At 40.3% G+C, this 21,965-nt stretch overlaps 1 protein-coding gene across 5 annotated transcripts in view; it reads right to left on the reverse strand.

The window, feature by feature from the left end:
- WDR7 (WD repeat domain 7) overlaps window positions 1–21,965 on the reverse strand; it is a 353,598-nt gene that overhangs the window by 249,931 nt on the left and 81,702 nt on the right. For all 5 annotated transcript variants that reach the window (XM_049619906.1, XM_049619908.1, XM_049619907.1 and 2 more), the window contains 2 exons: window positions 1,754–2,523; window positions 135–223 (listed from right to left, as the gene is read on the reverse strand). In XM_049619906.1, coding sequence (XP_049475863.1) covers window positions 135–223; window positions 1,754–2,523 — 859 coding nt within the window. The remainder of the gene's footprint in view (window positions 1–134; window positions 224–1,753; window positions 2,524–21,965) is intronic.

The following is a 21,965-nucleotide window of genomic DNA, read 5'->3' on the forward strand; positions in this document are numbered from 1 at the left end:
ATCTGGAATATAACAACTTTTCTCCCTTTTAACAATGTGAGACAAACAAAATGTTATGATTACACATTAGCTATGCCTCCTGAGTTCCTACAGCTGAAATGTCAGGTCAATTACTTAATAAGATTTAATTTTACCTTGTTTAATCTGTCCTTGCACAATATTACTGGAAGTTGGAGGGGAACCCCTTGCCTTAGAAAGGTCTGGGGTGCTTGGTCGAGGTGGCCTTTAAAAAGAAGAAGAAAATATATATATACTTTCATAAATCTGAAAATATTTAAAATATTAAACTTCCTAGTCCCAAATGAATTGCAAAACACATACAGAACATTTTCAATTTACTTTTCAAAAACCAATGGTTTTTCCTGCGTCGTACCTATTAACATTTTCCTTTTCAAATTTCAATATATTAAATGATTAGCAAATATCAAGTAAAAGTTTGACAACTACAATCTGTGCTTTATGCTAGTTTAAGGAATATTTATGAATAGCTTAATGTGCTACCACTGACAAATAAATATCATAATTAGTCCTTCACTCTTCAATTAGCATGCTGAGATTTCAGCCCTTCCTCTATCACTGGTCAAACGAATTCGTGGAATACTTTGAGTTTAGAAGAATTCATCCTTAAAATCTGAAAAAGGAAGTAAGGCATGAGAAATCTTGGACTCCAGGGGCGCCTGGGTGGCGCAGTCGGTTAAGCGTCCGACTTCAGCCAGGTCACGATCTCGCGGTCCGTGAGTTCGAGCCCCGCGTCAGGCTCTGGGCTGATGGCTCGGAGCCTGGAGCCTGTTTCCGATTCTGTGTCTCCCTCTCTCTCTGCCCCTCCCCCATTCATGCTCTGTCTCTCTCTGTCCTAAAAATAAATAAAAAACGTTGAAAAAAAAAAAAAAAAAGAAATCTTGGACTCCAGAGGCCACGTGTCTCATTTTGAATTCTAGCTCTACCACTTAACTACTTGTGTGACCTTGGACACATTACTTGACCTGAGTCTCAGTTTTCTTATCTGCAGTAAAAGGATAATAAAAGTACCTACCTTACAGGGTTAAGAGCATTAATGAGATAGTGTCTATAAAGTACTTGCAACAGAACCAGTTACAAGGTAAGTACTACTTAAGTATTTGATTTTTTAAAATTTCTCAATATGATCAACTCTCAATAAAGTATAATAAAACCAGTTTCAAAAGCTATCTTCATGACTTCTGGAAAATAGGTAATAGCAAATCAGGTTAGGCATTCCTGAAATACTAAAATAATACTCTCCTACAATTAAAAGCTGTTTTCTCTTTCCCAACTGAAAAATTCTGACTATACTTCTCACAAAATTCTGAAGCCAATTACTGAACACCTATCTTTCATTATATATGTCACAAAGAGAAGAAGCATTTCAAATACACATTTTGAACTAAGTATCAATGCAAACTTTAGGTAGCTACAATCCCAAGATTATATTCACCAAAGACCTAGTCTATAATTCACTCATTAAAGCTGAACTGATACCTACTCCCTTGTTCCAAAATTTTTTTGGAATAGCTACGTTGTATCTGAGTGAAGGTTAAACTGTGCGATTTTGTCATGCTTTAAATCATGCATATTGTGTTTTAAAATTTTAAAGGGAAACACTGAGATAATACAATAATGTTAAGGTGGGGAGAGCCAAAAAAATAAAAACAAACAGCGAGAAAAATAAAACAGGGTTTTTGTTTTGTTCGTTTTTTTGAAATGTGATAATAAAATCAGACTATCATGGTCACACCTGGTAGGACCCTTCTTCATATGATCACCAATAAACGTTGCGTTGGTCATACTCATTAACGTATTTGCCAAAGATATGATAGACAGTAGATGCTGGGTGGTGACGGCTCGGGACACTCCGTAAGTTCCCTTTCCTGCGCCCTCGGCTGCTGGCAGCTTCCTTCCTACTTCTGCTTTCCCATGTGATAGTTTACGAGCAGGCTGATTATAACCAGGAAGCATCAATGACATATGACCTCCTCGAGACAGGAGACCAAAAGATACTGTGCAATGGGGTTTCAGCATTCCAAGGCGATCAAGACAAACTTCATCCAGAACTTCATTTAAACCCCAGGCGTGAAGACAGGACATGAACAATTTTGCAGTGTCCATTGTTAAATTATATTCTAATAGGGTCAATGGCTTAGATTTGCTGGCCCGGTATTCTGGATCGCTTTCTTCCCTCCTCTGCCTCATTATCTCCTCATCCTCCTCTTCATCATCAAGGAGATGTTCCTTTATGTTCTCTTTGATGGTTTCTTTCACTTGTTGGAAGAGAACTGCTGCTCGTTTTCCAGTTAGAAAAGAGCCCCCTTTGTCTGAACTGCCAGATGCTTTTTGCAAATTCTCTGGGGAAATAAGCGCGGTATTCGGCCTAGAGGCTTCTTCAGTCAAGAGTTGAATAATCAACGCTTCCACATCAAAGAAAAGCACATGTATGTCCGGATCTGTTAGGTTTGTCTTTATTGCTTGAACCATCAGGGAGTTATGGGAATATTTAGGTAAATTCCCCTGCAATAAACATTTTAAAAAAATGGTTATAATATAAAATGTTTAATTTCATACATCCATTAATGAATAATAAATAGTGGAATCTGAATGCTTATCAAGCTGTCTTTTTAGGTACATCTATCATTAAAAGCAACACACGAACTTTGCCAATCGGCAGCATGTAAAAGATATGAATTTATATGAGAACTTTATGCTGAAATAATTAGAAAACTGTCCATTTTTAAAACAAGAAAATTTTGTTATTAAGCAGGTAGTTTTTTTTACTCAAAGAACAGACTAAAAATAGTTTCAATAACTTCTGTGCAAATTCTGTCTCTGGGAATGAACTACTGGTCTACCTGACAGAAGAGGCCACTTGTCACTCATGGCAACTCATCCCTTTAAGTTGCCGTATCATCAAATTCTACCTTCTTCTACTTTTCCTTCACACTCTCCCTGTTCACAGATTCTTTTCCCTCAACAGACAACGGGCTCAAGTCTACCCAGACTCTAACAAAAAGTGCTATCCTTTGACCATGCCCCTCTCTTCTACTGATCTCTCTCCCCCCTACAGCCCCTATTTCCAAATACATGGAAAGGAGCAGGGTAATCCAAGGCAACTCTCAGTCCCACTCCTCCTCGAGCTCTTTGGAGTATCTGACATTGTTATTTTTGCTGGGTGAGTGACAAAGCATAAATCACAAAAATAAAAAGCTCTCCCGGCTTCCTGGAGAACACCTTCCCGGATAGCCTTCTAATTCTGACCACCCTTCTCAGTCAGCTGCCTTGAAAACTCATCCTTCCTTCCACTTTAGGACTAACACTTGTATGCGGATGGCTCCCTAATTTCTATCAGCAGCCAGACCAGCCTCCTGGAGTTTTAATCCTCTAATCACACTGCTTGTATCTAGATGTCCCATAGCACCTCATCTTAATATGTGATGACCAGCCTGCCACTGCAGTACCTCCCAGACCATCAGTGGAGAATCATTCCCCTTCCATTGTGTTCCCACATCCAGACCCTTATTTTCTCCTCTCAGCAGGGTTCACTGCCCCTAGTCTCTCCTTATTCCAGTCCACCTCCCTGGAGGCACAAGACTTCTTTCTGATGCACAGATCCAATCACATCACTCTTCAGTCAAAAAGCTGCCACTATTATGGGTTATGAAGAGAATTGGAAAATACAGGTTAAAAACTAAGTCAAAATACAGATGAATAGATTTGATCTCAAGATGAGAAAGGGCTTTCTAAACATACTTAAACTTAAAATTCACTACTATAAAAGCAAGAGGCAAGAAACAGGAAAATGTGCCAAAAATAAGACTGATAGAGTTACATTCTATACAAATATTTCTTAAAATCAGCAAGAAAAATACTAATGCCCAAATAAAAGGGGAATACCGTAAAGATCAAGGACACCTCCCAGTAAAAGAAACAAAGAATCAATAAATATGGGGAAAAACCAGCTCAAACTAGTTGTCAGGGAAATAACCGTTAAAATTCAGCAAGTGGTGCTGGGAAAACTGGACAGTGACACGCAGAAGAATGAACCTGGACCACTTTCTTACACCATACACAAAAATAAACTCAAAATGGATACAAGATACCATTTATAAAATCAGCACACAATAAATACTAAAAACTACTTAACTTAGCTACGAGTATAGTGAAAGTCAAACCCACATACTGCAGGCATGAATTTAAACAGGAAACTTCTAGAAGAGCAATGTGGCGAAATACACTGCAAGCCCTTAGACTGTTTGATCCAGTGCAGTTATTTCTAGAACCCGATCTTACATAGTCAGAAATACAGACAAGGATTGATGTACAAAGATGCTCGGTGAAATGGTAGCCATTATTTTAAATTGAAACCTAAGTAATCTAACAATAAGGAAACAGGTAAATAATTTAAGGGTAGCCATATAACAGAATAAATACTGCAATCACTACAAATCATGCTTTCTGGGCACATTTAACCACATGACAAAATTTCCTGTTCCAATTTTAAGTGAGATAAAATTATACACACACATACACACACACACACACACACACACACAGTATGGTTCTGATTTCATTTTTTTAAATTTATTTATTTTAAGGGAGAGATCACACATGAATGAGAAAGGGACAGAGGGAGAGACACAGAGAATCTCAAGCAGACTCCAGGCTCAGCACGGAACCTGACAGGGGGCTCAATACTACCACCCTGGGATCGTGACCTGAGCTGAAATCAAGAGTCAGACGCTCCAACGACTGAGCCACCCAGGCACCCCTCATTTCATTTCTTTAATGCTTAAATATGTATTTGAGCATGGTGAAAAACACTGGGAAGAAATACATGAAAGTGTTAGTAATAACATTTTGTGATGGAATTACAGAATATCTTTTCTTTACATTTCTCTATATTTCTTAAAAGGTATATAGTCAATATATATTATTTTCATAATAACATTTTGGGATGGAATCACAGAATACTATTTCTTTATATTTCTCTATATTTGTTACGAGGTATATAGCCAATATATAGGATGCTCATAATTAGAAAACAAAACTCTAGGAGGAAATACAAAATCTTTCAGCACAATATTCAAGGCCCATTACAGTTTGACACTGAGTACTTTTCCAGCTTTGACAAATCGGCTCCAGCACCATAACCACGGTCCGTCCCCCATTATTCCCATTATTCCTTTTATTTATTCCTTTACCCAAAATATTCTTCTTTGTTCTATTCTAACCCCTGTTCCTCCACCAAGCCCCAAATTCCCCCAAGGAAAGTTACTTCGCAATGAATTCAGTTCCCATGACACTTTATATCTACTATACGTCATTAATGTGTACGTCTTGGCTATATTGCTGTAATTATTTTATATCTTTACACTTTCCTGTAGTCTATGGGAACTATGTTTTACTCATCTTATGTAACCTGATCAGAGTACCTAGCAGAATGAACAAAGAACATTATAAAAAGTTGATAAAATTATTTTAAGTTGTTAATCTACTCTTCCATCATAAAATTGTAACAAATCCCCTTTAACTTGTCTCTCTTCTTTCTCCATCCTTCTCCCATCTGACTATGTTTCTTTCTAGCTGAAGGGGCTTCAATAGTGTTTTATAACCCAAGGATACAATCTTTGCCAAGCAAAAACTTCTCTGCAAAGCATAAAGTGTCCTCCAAAATATACTACCGCTCCTCCAATGTCATCTCTAACCACAACCCCTATATCTTTTACCACAACCCAATTAAACCACTTGAACCTTCCAGAACCATGCACTTTCGAGCGTTTGTACCTCTGCACCGTTCATGCCAGGATGATGCTCTTTTCTCATTCTCTTCACAGCCCCTCAAGTCCTACTTTAGCCACCCTTCAAGAAGCATTTCCCAGATGTTAACTAGAACTACTGTGGTGATCATTTCACAATATATACAAATATTGAATCATCACATTGTAAACCTGAAACTAAACTAATGTATGTCAATTATACCTCCATTAAAAAAAAATCTTAAGAAGTCTCAAGTGGCTGCTCTTCCAAAAATTATTTCCATAATCATTACTAATTCTGCCTCCTTTGTTTAAACCTCTGTTCTGAACTGAATAATGTTCAAAGGAAGGTAGAAAATAAACGTTATTTCTACATTGCACCCTAAGAACCTACAGAGCATAAGTAATATAAATTTATATTATACAAAAGATGAATTTAAAAAATCAAGACTGTCTCGGTTTCAATCCTGTATTTAATTCGTTATGCATTTGCCTATGTTTGTGCAAGACCCTGGAGATACAAAAACGAATGAGATGATTTTGTAGTGATGAAACTCACACCTCACAGTTAGACCATGGCATGTAAAGCCGCTATGACAACGTAGTAAGAATGGTGCCATAAAGAAAGGGGACTGCAAGGTACGAAAAGGGACAACAGAGAAAGTACCAACTCTACCTGGGGTGCCCAGAGACAGCCTCTCTGAAGGGGTGACTTGAGCTACATGAAAGAACAGAAAGATGGCAAAATGTGACAAAGGGCCAAGGCAGGGCACATCACAGGACGGATACTGATGAAGCCCCAGATGACCAAGATGAAGAAGGCACGGGATGGTTCACTTAGAGCTCAGAGGTCCACACTGAGGCTGCTGAACTTTGTCTTGCAGGCTCGGGAGTCATTAGAGCATGCTTTTCTCAGAATCATCACGGTTGCTTGTTGAAATGCAGGTTCCTAGGACTGCTACCAGGCCTACTGAATTAGTATGAATAGACCAGAACATATCGGAACCTGCCTAATGAGAACCCCAGACAACTTGATGCAGTATAGTTTGAGAACTATCATCTAAAGCCTTTAAAAGAGTAGAATAACATGACCAAATTTAATTTTATAAATGTTCATCCACCAGCAATGTTGGCGAAAAAGAAGCAAGACCGGAGTCATGAATATGAACTGGGAGGAAGCAGAAGCCAAGCAGATGAGGGAACATAAAAGTATGCAACAATACCGAGAATGCAGAAGGTGGGATGGGTTGAAGAATGTGCACATTACCCTCTTATTCCTAACACCGCTGTACTTGGTATTTGTTTTTCAAACGCTGAGTGTCATGTCAAACACGATGCTTAATGCTTTGTACCTACTGACATTAATTTGAATGATGCATAAAGTTATTTATAATACATTATACCTAATATATTATTGATAGGAAAATTATTATTAATATTGATAGCTACCATATACTAAGTTGTCGCTTATGGCCCAGGCACTAGGCTAGGCATTAGGTTCATTCTATCAGGGAAAAAGGTAAAATATCATCTTATATTAGCATGAGTTAGACACACATGACACAATATATGAGGGAATAGGTAATAACAACATCAGGCACGAAGAGCCCCCCACAGTACATTAGTAAATACTGTCTTTCCAGTAAAGATCTATAAAATTCAAAATACAAAATAGGAGAAAGAGAGATCATTACTACCAAAGAATATAAAACCAAACATGTTTGCTAAGGAAATTACTGAGGCAGCAAGAGTGGCTTGAAGAAAAAAGAAGGCAAGAGTGAGGACATGAGATCGGCTTTTAAGTTCTCTCCTCTGATGTCTACCACCTATGTGCCCCTTTCAGCACCCTGAGATCCGCCCTGGGATCTCCACTGAAAGGTTTTCTAGTGTCTGGTACCATGATATCTGGATGTGATTGTGTGCATCTCCTCTTATCGCAACCTCTCAGTGCTGATTGTGTCACTGTCACAAAAACTGTACCTAAGAGCAATCCACAGTCAGAAGAAGAGGGTAAAAGAAAAGAAGAAGGTAATAATAAAGGCAGAGGAGAACAGAGGGAGATGGAAGGAACGAAGGAGAAAATGACTCATCCCCTAAGTCCTGCATATGACCTGTAATACCTGACATCGGATTTTAAGGACTTAAAGGCTTATTACAATAAAATATAGATATCCAGCAAAGTTGCGAGGGTAAGACTAAGCTGAGTGCATGGAGACAGCAGAGCTGATCACAGATATGTCAGATATTCTAATATGTCACACTAAGATAAGCTGAAGGAAAATGAAGAGAAACATCTACCCAATTCCAAGGGTCCCTTGGCTTAATCCTAAAATGTACATGGCTAGAGCAAAGTAATTCATTCCAATCATCTTACAGTCTTAGCCATTTCCCATACTGGCTACCTAATCCTGGAAATTCTTTAACAGGAACGTTAGTACACTTGCTCTGCCTGCCACCTTTATTAAGAACATTTGAAATGTGTGCTCGCAAATTCCCTTTTGTATCATCACGGCAGAAGATAAAATTCAACAACTATTTGTGGAGTTTCTATCATATGCAAGATGCTTGAAAGAAAATAAAGCCTTTGTACTCAAGGCAATAATTTCAAAACTTACCTGAAAAAGGGCAACAAGAAAAGCTAAGTTATAAAGTATATACAAATAAAATGGTCTCAAAGCTGCTAGTAAAACTCAGTGGTAAATGCAAAATACATACACACAACATACTTAAAAACCTAGTAAAACATATACTTGACATTTTCATTGTAAGTGGTAAGCCTATTACAATGTTATGTTTTCTGTACAGGGGAAAATACACATTTAGCCATTTCAAGTATTAAATAAAGAAATTGACTTAAAATATTACAGAACCACAGCAATAGGAAAAAATTATTGGATTGCTTGCTCATCACTGAAAGTGAACCTGTGGCAATTACATTAAGAGTAGCAGGTAAAACTGTATCTCAAGTGAAAAACTCAAGGAAAATGACAGAACTATGATCAGGAGATTGATCCTTATTCGAGCCTGGGTCATTTTCAGTACATGAGCACATATGCACATCATGAGCAGCCCCCCACCCCCTCACCCCTCCCCCCCACAACAAGAAAACAACTTATAATCCGCAGAGGAGAAAACGTGGGTGTATTCTTGTTATCTAACATTGTCATCATTATAGATTTGAATATATGCTAGGTTAAATCACGTCTGCTGAAACATTTGGTAGCTTTGTCCCCTAAAACCAACGCTACAATGATATTTTGAGCATCTGTCCTTTTATCCAGAAATTCAGAACACTGGCAATAACTTTACCTTTACACCATTCATTCACTTCAATGGCTCTGATTTAAAAACTTACTTATTTCTGAACCATTTTTTAACATCATAGTTTTCAGGACTATTTCTAAAATTACCTAGTAAAACAATTTATTATTTTTCCTGAAAAAACATGGGTCCAATCTGTATTACAAATAGTCCAAATTTGTACCTAAATGTAAAGTTGATTAATGCCAGCTGATTTTGATGCTAATGTGCAAAGCAAAAGAATACATGGTTTAAAAAAAAAAAATCTGAATCCACTTTGAAATCAGAGATTGAGGATACCAGGAGTAGGAAATGTTATATAACATATTCACATACATGTTTGTATAAATATCAATACTGAGTCCTAACATAGAACATAGGAAAAATATGTATTTGGCAAATAGTAATATAATATTTTACAAAATAATTATTTATGTGTCATTTCCAATGCATGTTCTAAATAATTTTTAATTTCCTAACTATAATATAAAGAATTGGTTTGTTACCTAAGAATATTTTGGTAGGAAAAATTAAAAAATAAAAATTTTAGGAGCACCTGGGTGGCTCAGGCAGTTGAGTATCCAACTCTTGATTTTGGATGGGGTCATGATCTCAGGGTTCAGAGGCTCAAGCCCCATGTCGGGCTTCGCACTGACAGCATGGGATTCTCTCTCTCTGTCCCCTTCTCGAAATAACTTTAAAAAAGTTATTCTTGATTATGGATAGGATATTCTACTGAATAAAGAATGTTAAAATAACTTCTGAAAATTCTGAGGCATAATGTTAAATGCAAAAGAGTCAATGAATAAAAACACACTGATGTCTAAACGTGCTTTAAAAATGTTCTAAAATTAGGGCGCCTGGGTGGCTCAGTCGGTTGAGCATCCAACTTCGGCTCAGGTCATGATCTCGCGGTTTGTGGGTTCAAGCCCTGCGTCGGGCTTTGTGCTGACAGCTCAGAGCCCAGAGCCTGCTTCGGATTCTGTGCCTCCCTCTCTCTCTGTCCCTCCTCACTCGCACTCTGTCTCTCTGTCTCTCTCTCAAAAATAAACAAACAAACATTAAAAAAAAAAGTTCTAAAATTAGCTGAGGGAGAATCCCATTATCGCCTGTAAACATATATGGTTTTAATGTTAACGGTTTTAATTACAGTCGACCCTTGAACAAAATGGGGGTGAGGGGCACTGAGCCCCCTCCTCCCTGCACGCAGTAGAAAATCTAAGTGTAACTTGTGACTCCCCCAAAACTTAACTGCTAATAGCCTATTGTTGACCATTACTGACAATGTAAACAGTCGATTCACACATACTGTAGCTTATGTGTATCATATAGTGTATTCTTACAATAAAGCTAGAAAAAAATCATAGGAGAAAATACATTTACAGTACTATACTGTATGTACTGAAAAAAAAAATCCACGTATAAATGGACACACAGCTCAAACGTGTGCTGCTCAAGGGCCGACTGCATTAGGAAAAAGGTAGCAAGGGAGGGAGGGAGGAAGTGGAAAGGATTAAGAAAATGTGTTAAGCCTGAAATGGGTATTTGGTGCCCTCTGCTGTCGGATTGCTGTTACTTAATACTAACAGGAACAGAATCCAGCCATTTAAGTTTCAAACAAGGAATACACTATCTTAAATATTTAGTTTTGGATAGGAGATTTTATGACAAGGTATGGATACAGTACACTCAGCTTATGTCATTTCACGGCCCTCTATGTGTTTTCATTAACAAGCATATTAAGAAGCATAAACCAAAAGGGATATTTAACCTGAGAGGTTTTAAGTTTGATACTATACAGTGATTTATTTCACAAGACATAAATAAATGTAGATCACTCAAAAGTATAAGTATTAAATATAAACACTTAGGCCATGCCTTTTATACCTTCTAAAGGTATTTCTACAGGCCACATCTTACTGGATAATGTTTGAGTAACAATAATATCCAAATGGTACTAATATATTAGGAGGTTAGAAGATTAACACATGATGGTTCCACAACACCAGCATAACAGACATTGAGTTGTAACTGTTCCCAAAGGGCCAAGTCACCAAAGTCACAAGACCAAGAGCCCTGGGCGCTAGGGCACCCCAGTCCCCCATTAGACAAACCTTTACATGAATCACTTCATGCCCCTTGTATTGATTCTTCTGTCTTCTAAATAAAAGAGAGATGTCACAAACAGCAAACAGGTAACAAAACAGTATCCCTTTCACTGGTAAAACAGAGATAATAAAACCCAGCTCATTTTATCTCAAATGAATGTTAAAGACATGCGTGAAAAGTCTCAACCAATTAAAGTAACTGTTAAAAGGGGGGAAAAAACTATTTAAAAAAGAAAAAGTGCTCTGGATCTAACAAGTCCTCCTGGGTATTCCCAACCCTTAACACAGTTGTGAATGAACAGAAATGAGAGGATATTCTGGGAGGCCGACTTGACGAGAGAAAAAAAGTGAAGACTAATAACGGCAAATGAACAGGAGACAAGAAAACCGCTTTAATCCACCCAGGGTCACAGTGGTGAGCAATCTCAAATTTCAGAAATACTCACACTCAAGTAGATTCTAACCTAGGAGATTCTTAACCCTCTTCTCCCATCGCTGCAGGGCTCGGCACGCGCCTCCCACGCTCTGCCTGGTCAGCCGCACGCAGTGTTTCCTCTGCTGGGGATGTTCTTCCCACTCTGCCTCCCGACACCAAGCCTCTACACGAGTGACTCTCTTCAGAGAAGACGGTCTTCCCACAGCTCCCCAGGCCAGTCCTCTCCTGAGGACGCCCTCCCACTTGGTTCACACCTTAGGTAACAGAGTGTTCACGGTGATGAGCTGCGCACTTGTCTCCCTCATCAGAGCAGGAACTCGACAGGAGGCCCTGATGGGTGTGGACGTGATTCATGAACTCTCCAGCCGTTCTAGCTCGGGGCCCAGCTTACAGTACACACTCAAGGTGTGTTGAATGAATGAAATCAATCATTCAATCAAGATTGTTAAACTCGTGTGTGAATACCTACTGGGATAAACGTGTTAAAACATGTTGCCCAGTTGACTTCATTACCATCTTATTACCTCCACTTTAAAGCTAAAAACAAATGGAAGCTAGGAGGTCGGCCAGTCAGTCACACAGGTCACACAGCTGTCAACGGTTAAGACCGAGGAAGAAGTCAGGGTCCCCTGGTATCTGCCAGACATTTACTTGGCGAATATCAAGAGCTTCTCAGCATTAGTTCGGCAGAGATTCTAGAGATGGGGGGGGGGGGGGTGGTGTGAGTCCACTCCATATTAATCAACCTTAAATTCTGGGCTATTCAGTGATTCAGTGAAGAGTTTGCTGGAAACACAAAGAGGAGTATCGAATGGCCCTTTGAAGAGCTCTCGGGGTGACAGAGCAGCAGCCCTGGGCCAGAGGTGACAGTACTCTTCATCCTCAAGGCAACGTCTGGAGGCATCACTGTGAGTCACCACTGGGAGAGGGTGTTAATGGCATCTAGTAGGTAGAGGCTGGGGACGCTGCTTAAACATGCCACATTGCACAACACAGCCCCCGGCACGAAGAATTACCCAGCCCCAGATGTCAACAGTGTTGAAGTCAAACAAACCCTGATACACGGAAACAGACATGGAAGCAAATATATCTCCTTGTTTTCGTGTATTGGTACAAAAGAATTAGTACTAAGAGACATAAACGTGAGTGGCAGAGGACCAGAGAAGACACAAGTGACCGCTAGACTCAGCAGCATTCCTGAAAACTTCAGGAGCCTCTGTGGGGACGGTGGTCACAGAACGGGGGCTCAGGAGAGCTCTGGGAGTGAGCCGGGTGAGTGGGAGCCAGCCGGGGAAAGGTGGGGTAAGGGGGTGAGGGAGGCACGGGCATCCCAGGCCCACCAACTAGCAAGTACACGTTTATCAAAATACAGACCGGGGAACACCAAGTCACGTTACACCGTGGACAACTAAAATCCTGATTTATGCCGCAAATCCCCTCCTTTTGTCTTTGCCTTTCTTTTTTCTACCTCTTTCCTTCATAGCCATCCACTGCCCTGAGACAACATCACCTTCACCAAGGCTGACTGCTGCCGGGTGGGAGTGTGCGTACAAAAAAATAGGTATTTTCACGCAAACTAAGACAGAGATGTGTGAAGGACCACGGAAAGGTCTCTGGATACACTTTGTTCCAGGCTACCGAGAGCACAGTATAGAACTCCAGCCACAACCACTACAAGCCAACTGCACTTTCTATCCTTGGACATCGCAATAAACTGCCTCCCTGAAATTAATATTTTTCCATCCAAGGCTAATGTTGGGTTCCACACCACACCATAGAAGTCATCTTATGAATGTCATACCTGAAAGTTTTTATTAAATTTTAAAATCACTGTCACTGGCTCAAAGCCCTGCTTGCCATCCCTCATTCTGGGAGATTTCACCACCCGTGTAGGTCAGTGATTTTGAACTTATGGTCTGCAACCCGGCGTGGGCAAGGGGCCTCCTAATGGATATGAAAGGATTCAAAGTCGGAGGGCAAATGACACGATGTTAAACACGGAGTCACTTAGTAATAAAGGGAGTTAACTGTGGTTATATGTGCTAATTATGCTACAGTGCTATTTTTATTTTTTTGCTATTTATAATTTGAAGTTCCTATAGGACTACAGCATTCTAGAGCATCAGTACTGAATTTAAATGTCACACAACCATGAAATGTAGAGCATTGGTCCAAACATTCTACTGCATACGAACCTACGAGTTTCCCAAAAAAGAGAGGTTTTGATATCAGCACATCATCAGTGCTGGTTTTCAACTGCTGCTATTCTCGCTCTTAAATAAGTTCCCGTTAGTTTCATCACTTTGTTTTGCATTTTTTATTTGCATCAACAATGTTTTTGCACTGTTATTTTCCAAGGACAAGAATAAAACAGGTTTGTGGCTTATTGTTAAATCAGACACTCCGATCCCTATTCCCCAACTAGCCTGCCAGATGGCACCGCCCTGTCTTCTCAGAGTTCTGACCCCGTGAAAAGCAGGAGGTACTGGGACAGTGGGCTTCGGGGTCTTCTGTGCCAAAGATGGAGAACACGCTGCCCTCCCAACTCCTTGGCTGTTTTGACTCCAGTCCCCTTCAGCGGAATATGTCCTCACCTCACGAATCTTGCTCACTAGTATCTCCACGCTGACCACAATCTTCTGTAGTTCCAAATATTCCACCACACCTGCTCTTCAACCTTCTGGAGCAGTGGTTTGCACCCTGCTGCACATTAGAATCACCTGGGGAAACTGGCCGCATGCACACCAACTCAGTCAGAAAGCCACGAGGAGGAGCCAGGCACCGGCAGTTTTTAAAGATCCTCAGATGATTCCAATGTGCAACAAACAGTTTGGGAACCATTATCATAGAGGCATTCAGTCCCTGGATTCCAGGATTTTTTCAAAAGCTATCAGCCTCGTCCTCCCTCCCACTCCTTCCCTAACAAGCCCAGAACCTCTGGTTAATCATATCAGTCAACCTCTTATAACTACCCTCAGTGCCCTTTAACCTCTGCATTACAGAGTTGCAGTTCAGGAGCCGTGACATGTACCTTCTACTTTTTCCTAGACCTTTTACTACAGCTAGTTACAACTACAAATACAGTCACTCCTCTTACTCTTTCTTCGCTTCCCCTCTCATTCCCCCATCTGTCTCCCTCACCAAGTCCCGACCCAGGTTCTTGCTCCCTCCCTCCCCACAATCTTACCTGTAACTTCTTGGAGAAACGTGAAAGTTTTAGGAATGTCCTCTCTTCAACTGCCATCCATTATGCACAGAAACCTACACCCACCAGACACCCAGCCTGTCTTCCCGCCCTTCGATTTCAGAAAATAAAGTCTCCCTCCTCTAGGTCGAAGCCAAACTCCTTCCCTCTGCCTTTGCAGTCCGCCACTCTCTCATCCCCTGGGAACCTAGCTTCATCAAGTACCGCCCCCTTAGCCTAACGTGGACCGGCCCTCTCTCTGCTGGCTCTTAACCCTAATCCACAAACATTCCCATGTGCCTGCCAACCTGCATTTTCCCCTATTCTTCCTCTTTCCCCTATCACACTTTTCAAAAGTATCCTTTTGCTGTCGTTTGTTTCCACGCTTCCCATCACTCCTTAACCCATGGCAATCCAGCTTCTGGCCCCAACATCCTGAAGAGACCATTCTAGAAAAGGGTACTGGTGACCTCAATGACAAACACATTTCAGTCCTTCCAATACCACACATCTACTGCCTCTGCCACAACTAATTACTCGCTACCCCTTTTAAAAGTCTTGATTCCCTCAGTCTACAAGTGAGCCTATTCTCCTGGTTCTCCAGCACTCTTGACACTTCTCCAAATCGTTTCCACTTCCTCCCCTTAAGGTTAGTAGCCCGAGAGTCTATCTCAGCCCATTTGCTACCTCTGAATAGTCCCATGGCCTTCGATGGTTTTAAGCACCAGGTATATGTCGGAGATTCCTCAACCTGTATATCCATCACCACACCCCCCCCCTCCCCGCCCCATATATGAAGCAACTCATCACCATCCCCCGCAAAACCGGCTCCTACGTTCGATATCACATTTGAGAGAGCCGATTTCTATTCAACCACCCAATTAGAAAACCTGTGGGTCCGCCCCACTTACCACCTGTGCCTCATTAATCACTCAATTCTTGGAGTCGAACTCTCCTCTACATTCCCTCGTATCTGTTGCACATACCGGCTCTCATATAAAATTCTCTTTGAAGGAAGGATTCTAGTGCTAATTTTTCTTCTTAGGTGTGAAAGCTACTGAGATAAAAGATAAAATTTAAGCACCTTCACATGGTACGTATGGACCGGTCTCATTTCACACACCTCCCGCCTCTCCTCTCTTTGATACTCCAGCAACGTTGAACACACACGGTACTCCCCGCTGCCCTCTTTGCATCCGTCACCTGATTACGTTCTACTCATTCTTCAATGTCTCCTCCTCCAAGAAGCCAGTCCTGATCACCTCAGGCTAGTCCAGGTCTCTGCAATACCTTCTGCATTTCTCAGCCAACTCACTCCACTGCCTTGTATTTATCTGTTTACGTTTCCTGAGGGTAAATATCATGTCTTATTCATTTTGGCTCTCCAGGGCCAAACACAGTAGCTAGTAGTCAATAAATGTTTACTGAACTAGACTGATTCAATTATTTTCTAACAGAGGCTATAAAAGTCAAGAAGTTTCAAAATCTTTTATATAGTCTAATAAAGAACAGCTATTTCAAGCATATTAGAAGAAATTATTTCTTACCCAAGGTACTAACACATTAACACTTAGCTACAAATCTTTATATTTCTATCACATTACTTCAAAATACCTTGAAGTTCCCAACTAAGAGTTAAATATAAAGTAGCATACGCAAGGGCTGGAAAGATCTGGCTGTTGAGAAGGTCACAGGGTTAAATCTATCTACTGTTCCTATTCTCTCAGCAGTCTGCCATTTGATTTATTATGTGAGATGGTAAAAGGAATTTCCCCTTCGCTGTATCTCACAGACATTATTCAACAACCTAAATTTCTTCTCAGGTATAGTGTGGTTTGTTAATGTACTTCCAAGGAGAAACAAAACTGTTTTGAATTTAAAACCATCATAGAACAAGACTGGTTTTTTTGGTTCAGAATAATATGATGAATTACATTCAATATGACCTATGAATTCCATTCATAAACCCACGGAACACCTATTACGTGCAAGGCAGAGGGCCAATAAGGCACTAGAGCCACAGGGCTTGGTAAGTTTCAAGAAGGGGAGCTCCCTTGTCTACGTCATTATTTGATGGCGTTATGTCTCATTTACGGATCCTTAAAAAGGGAAGAGAACAAAAAATCCTGTAATCATCAAAAAATATAGTAAGTTCAATTAAATATTTAGTTAGCTTTGAGAGTTCAGTTTTATCCCTTAAATGTATTCATAATAACTTACAACTTGTTTCCCTCGAACTGGAGAAAAAGTTGGAGGAAAGATAACCTGAGTCAGAAATGTTTAAAGCATTCATTACAAACTCCATGAAACATGCACACATGATGCAAGTGTACAAGGGCACACACACACAGAGATGAGCACACACACACTCACAGCCTACATACGGTGTACTTTCTTATGCGGGTGAGACTACCACGAAACGGAGGTAAAGGCGAAGAAAGAGTAAGAGACAACAACAGAATTAGGACATAAAAACGTGAAAGAAATGCTAACCACTCTTACGGAGGTAAGAAGGATGACTAATGTAATATAACGGCTGGACTGCGGAAGAAGGATGGAGAAAGAGGAAAAGAGAAGAGGAGGGTGATGGGGCAACTGGACTCCATTGACTTTCTTGTACTTTCTGGTGCCTGTGATAACAGCAATGTAATAATGTATGTTCAGAAATTAATCCCATTACCTTACTTACATACCTGTGCCTAATCAATAACTTTAACTCTTTTCATTTTATTTTTATGGTTCCAAAAAAAATTCAAGCTTATTCCTTAAGGAGTCTCTTTACCAAAAGCCTCACGCTAAATTCCGAAATTTTCATTCTAGAAATTTTTAGAAAGCAACTGACAAACAATAGAGAGGGAAGCAGAAAAAAAAAAAAAAAAAAAAAAAAGTCCCTGATTGTTCACTATAGAATCTGAAGTCATTTTCTCTAACCACTATGTTGTGAGATTGTGGGATACGGGCAGTAGGTGGGTCAATACATGAGGAAAATTCCAGACTGAAGGACTCTGTCACCTGCCAGTAGGTTAAGGATGTTCTCACACAAACAGCTTTAAATTAAAGCCCACAACTGATCCAGAATAGAGACAATATATGATATGTAATCACAGATATGGCTCATCTAGTTCAAATAATAAATACACAATTAAGATTGAAAAGTGAATGTTTAATACAATTTCTCCTTAACTAACTCATTATTGAATTTTACAATTAACATCAAGAATACAGAAACTCTTTGGGATGAGCACTGGGTGTTGTATGGAAACCAATTTGACAGTAAATTTCATATATTAAAAAAAAAAAAAAAAGAATACAGAAACTCAAAGGGATTCTGGAAAAGATCACGGCACTGATGGAAGCATAGTTACTGGAGTTTTCCAAATCCTCACATAAAGAAAGACACAGCAATTAGATAGGATGACCGAAATGCAGTAAGAACATTTCAACAAAACAAGTTGATAAAATATATCCACAAATCCCAAAACTCAAGTGGATGGAAAAACCCACCAACAGCTACAAGGTCTATCTGTTATCAGGCACCTCCTTAGGACGAAGGAAAGGGAAGTGGCGAGGTATGCGACAGATCTGATAGGAAAACCCCAAAATGCTGACTGACGGTTATCAGAAAAACATAATGGGGCCCATTTTTTTTTTATTAACGTTTATTTATTTTTGGGACAGAGAGAGACAGAGCATGAACAGGGGAGGGGCAGAGAGAGAGGGAGACACAGAATCTGAAACAGGCTCCAGGCTCTGAGCCATCAGCCCAGAGCCCAACGCGGGACTCGAACTCACAGACTGCGAGATCGTGACCAGAGCTGAAGTCGGACGCCCAACCGACTGAGCCACCCAGGCGCCCCTAATGGGGCCCATTTAAAAACAGCAGCTGAACCTGGGAGAAGTTTACCCGCCTCAACAGCAAGTGAACGCACGGGCCACGATCACAAAGGCTGAGGCACGTGGCAGTCCCAGTCCACGGGCAACACCACTACATCAGGGGTCCCTTCGGCAAAGGCCCCCAGGAATGAGAAACTGCTAAGCATGCAATCAAAACTGCCAGGTAATCCCCCCCCCCCCCCGCAAACAAGAGGTGAGGAACGGTGTTAGGAGAGCTTAGAAAGCGAGCCACCATATTTTTGAACCACATGAAAAATAGAAAAGGAAGTTTTGGGAAGTTAGAAAAATGATCTGAATTAATCATTCAAAAAGTCCAGGAAAAATTCTTTTACAAAAGAGGTGAGCAGTGAACAACAGAAAAGTATTGAGGTCAAATTATTACAATTAAAAAGAATTAAGAACCAGAAGGGAAAACACAGATATGCTCAAAATGCAGATAAAAATGAATGTGCTATTTCTAAACAAGCTGATGAACACTTTTAAAATGATACTCAACGTGAAAGAACCTATGAGCATTAGAAAAACCAGAAATGAAATGACTGAACTCAAAAAGAATTAGAAAGAAAACATCACATTAGATGAAGCCTAGGAGTGAATAACAACAAGCAATCGCACCCTAGGAAAAGCAGAAGGTGACAAGGACAATGTTAAGGATAAAAAAAGAAATGGACTTCTTTCCCTTTGTGGGTGACAAGCTTTAGGGTGGCACACCTAAAGAGACCCGGGTGTGCAGGAAATTGTTTACATAAAGGGAGAATTGGGCAAATAGATACATATGGCCCCCGACTTAACGATTCTTCGACTTTACACTGGACTGAAAGTGATACGCATTCAGTAGAAACCGCACTTGGAAGTCTGAGTGTGGATCCGGCCCCAGACCAGTGACACGCACTGGGCTCTCCCCTGACACCGGGGGAGGGTAGCAACCTGGCTCAGAGTCAGCCAGCGCACATGGGTGTCCACAGCCGACACACCGAGAGCCACCTGTGCCCGCACTGTTGTGCTTTTCACTTTCAGTGCAGTATTCGATACGTTACAGGAGATACTTAACACTATTATAAATAAGCTTCTGTGTGAGATGATTTTCCTAGCTGCAGGCTCATGTAAGTGTTCTGAGCACAGTTAAGGGTGGCTGAGCTAAGCTATGATCCCTGGTAGGTTAGGTGTATTAAATGCATTTTTTACTTAGGAGATTTTCAATTGACAATGGGCTTTTGGGGATGTAATCCCATCGCGAGTCAAGGAAGACGGCGAAGACACTGAAAATAGTGGGAGTGACGTTTCTGAAGCTGGGGAAGAAAGTTACAGTATTTGAGGAGGGGAGGCTAGAGCAAACACTCTGGTGTTTGGTTAGACGTGGAGGTAACAGGGTTAACTGATGGTATTTAATATATTTAGGAAAACAGAGGAACACAGATGTGTGTGTGTATAAACATACACATGTTATCTGGCTCTATTGCGAGGGCCTGGATGCAATGTCATCCCAGGAGCAGGCAGCATCCACACCTGGTTTCTAATTAGTGTCCCCGTTAAAGGGAATCACCCATCACAAGGGTGCTCACTAAAGTTCATTCTCCTCCTACAGTCATAGACATTTACTCCTTTGTCTTCTTAAGCCTAGACAGCTCCCTAAGGGTCCTTAACTGTATTTATTAAAGACTAGACAAAGATTTTTATCCTAATAACTACTTAAACGAAAACTAAATTTATACATACTTATACATATATAATAAATATACAATCAACATATTTTTATTTTCTATTAAAATATTCGCTAAAGTTTTGGAGCAGAATGTTAAGCAAGTTTAATTGATTCTTCAAAGGTCAGACATATCATAAGAATTTTTCTAAGGCCATAAACGGTTCACCAGACAAGGCCTGGTATCCTGTATGTAACGTCATATGGCTTGTCCCTGTCTGTACCTTACAGTGCCCTTTTCACAATGAATCATAAAGTCAATTCAATCAGTATAAAATTTTTTTAGAGTGAATTTTGCAAGCAAAAAACACAGAGCATGTTCTCAGTAGGTTATATCTGACTTCTAAATCCCATTCTCTCACCTAGTTACACAGAATACAAAGCTACTGACCTTTGCAAATATAGCCCGTTCGTTTTTTTCAGCCTTTTGACTAATTAGACAACAGAGGGAGAAATGTAACACAGAAGATAAATCATCCTGGTCATTTTTCAATTTCTTCAACCTCGTGATTTTTCAAAATAAACAGGGTGACCCTGATTGGTACACAATACCTAAGATATAAAGGTGCCACATAAAAAATTATACACACTAGGCCAGAGAAAACGAATTTCATGGCAGTAAAGGCTTTCTAGCTTCACTAGTAAAATCCCACTGACCCAAGGCATGCTCCAAGATGTCCTCACCAAGAACCAGGGTCTCTGGCAAATGCTTCATGAGAAAGATCATCAAAAAGATCACCTGAGTGGTGCCTGGGTGGCTCAATCAGTTGAGCATCCAACTCTTCATTTCAGTTCAGGTCATGATCTCACGGGATTCTCTCTCTCTCTCTCTCTCTCTCTGGCCCTCCCCTACTTGCTTGCACATGTGTGTTCTCTCTCTCTCTCAAAAATAATAAAACTTTTTTAAAAAGATCACCGGATATGCTCAGACCATCTTCTTAATATTTTCATTTCTGCATTCATCATACCACCACGTGCTATCTACAATTTACTAGTTATTTATAGTCTGCAAATCTACTAACTCCTACTCTAGAACATCACTTACGCTGCGTGTTATGGGACAGGGAAATGAAGATGGCTCTGCCTTCAAGGTATTAAAGCCACTTCCATCCTTTTAAATAATACTACAGCCTACTTTTCTCCTCTTCCACTGGTTCCTCTTCCAATGGTCTCCATTGCTTATATTCACCTCCCTCTCGTTCATCACTACCAATCAAAAGCAAACAACATCGAGTCGGGGTAAATTGTCCAGTTAACGCTACTATCGACATCATGTCCTCTGACATGGCTCCACCTCCTCCACCAACAAAAACATTCAGTGAGCTCCTGACAAAGTAAACTTCAGCTCTTACCCCTGCATGCACCGAAGCTACTAGTTTTTTTCCTCTAAAAGCACACATCTTCCATACTCCCCACCTCCACTTTATCTTATTCTCATTTTTAGTTCTTTGTACCCTGATTTCTGACCCAACTACTTCTTCCAAAGCAGCTCTCCTAATGATCACCGGTGACTTCCCTAATTATTAATTCCACCCTTCATTCCCTCAAGTCTTAATGTTATTTCGCATCTCTGATCAAC

This window comes from Panthera uncia (assembly GCF_023721935.1).
Source record: "Panthera uncia isolate 11264 chromosome D3 unlocalized genomic scaffold, Puncia_PCG_1.0 HiC_scaffold_8, whole genome shotgun sequence".
In the NCBI taxonomy this organism is placed as follows: domain Eukaryota; kingdom Metazoa; phylum Chordata; class Mammalia; order Carnivora; family Felidae; genus Panthera; species Panthera uncia.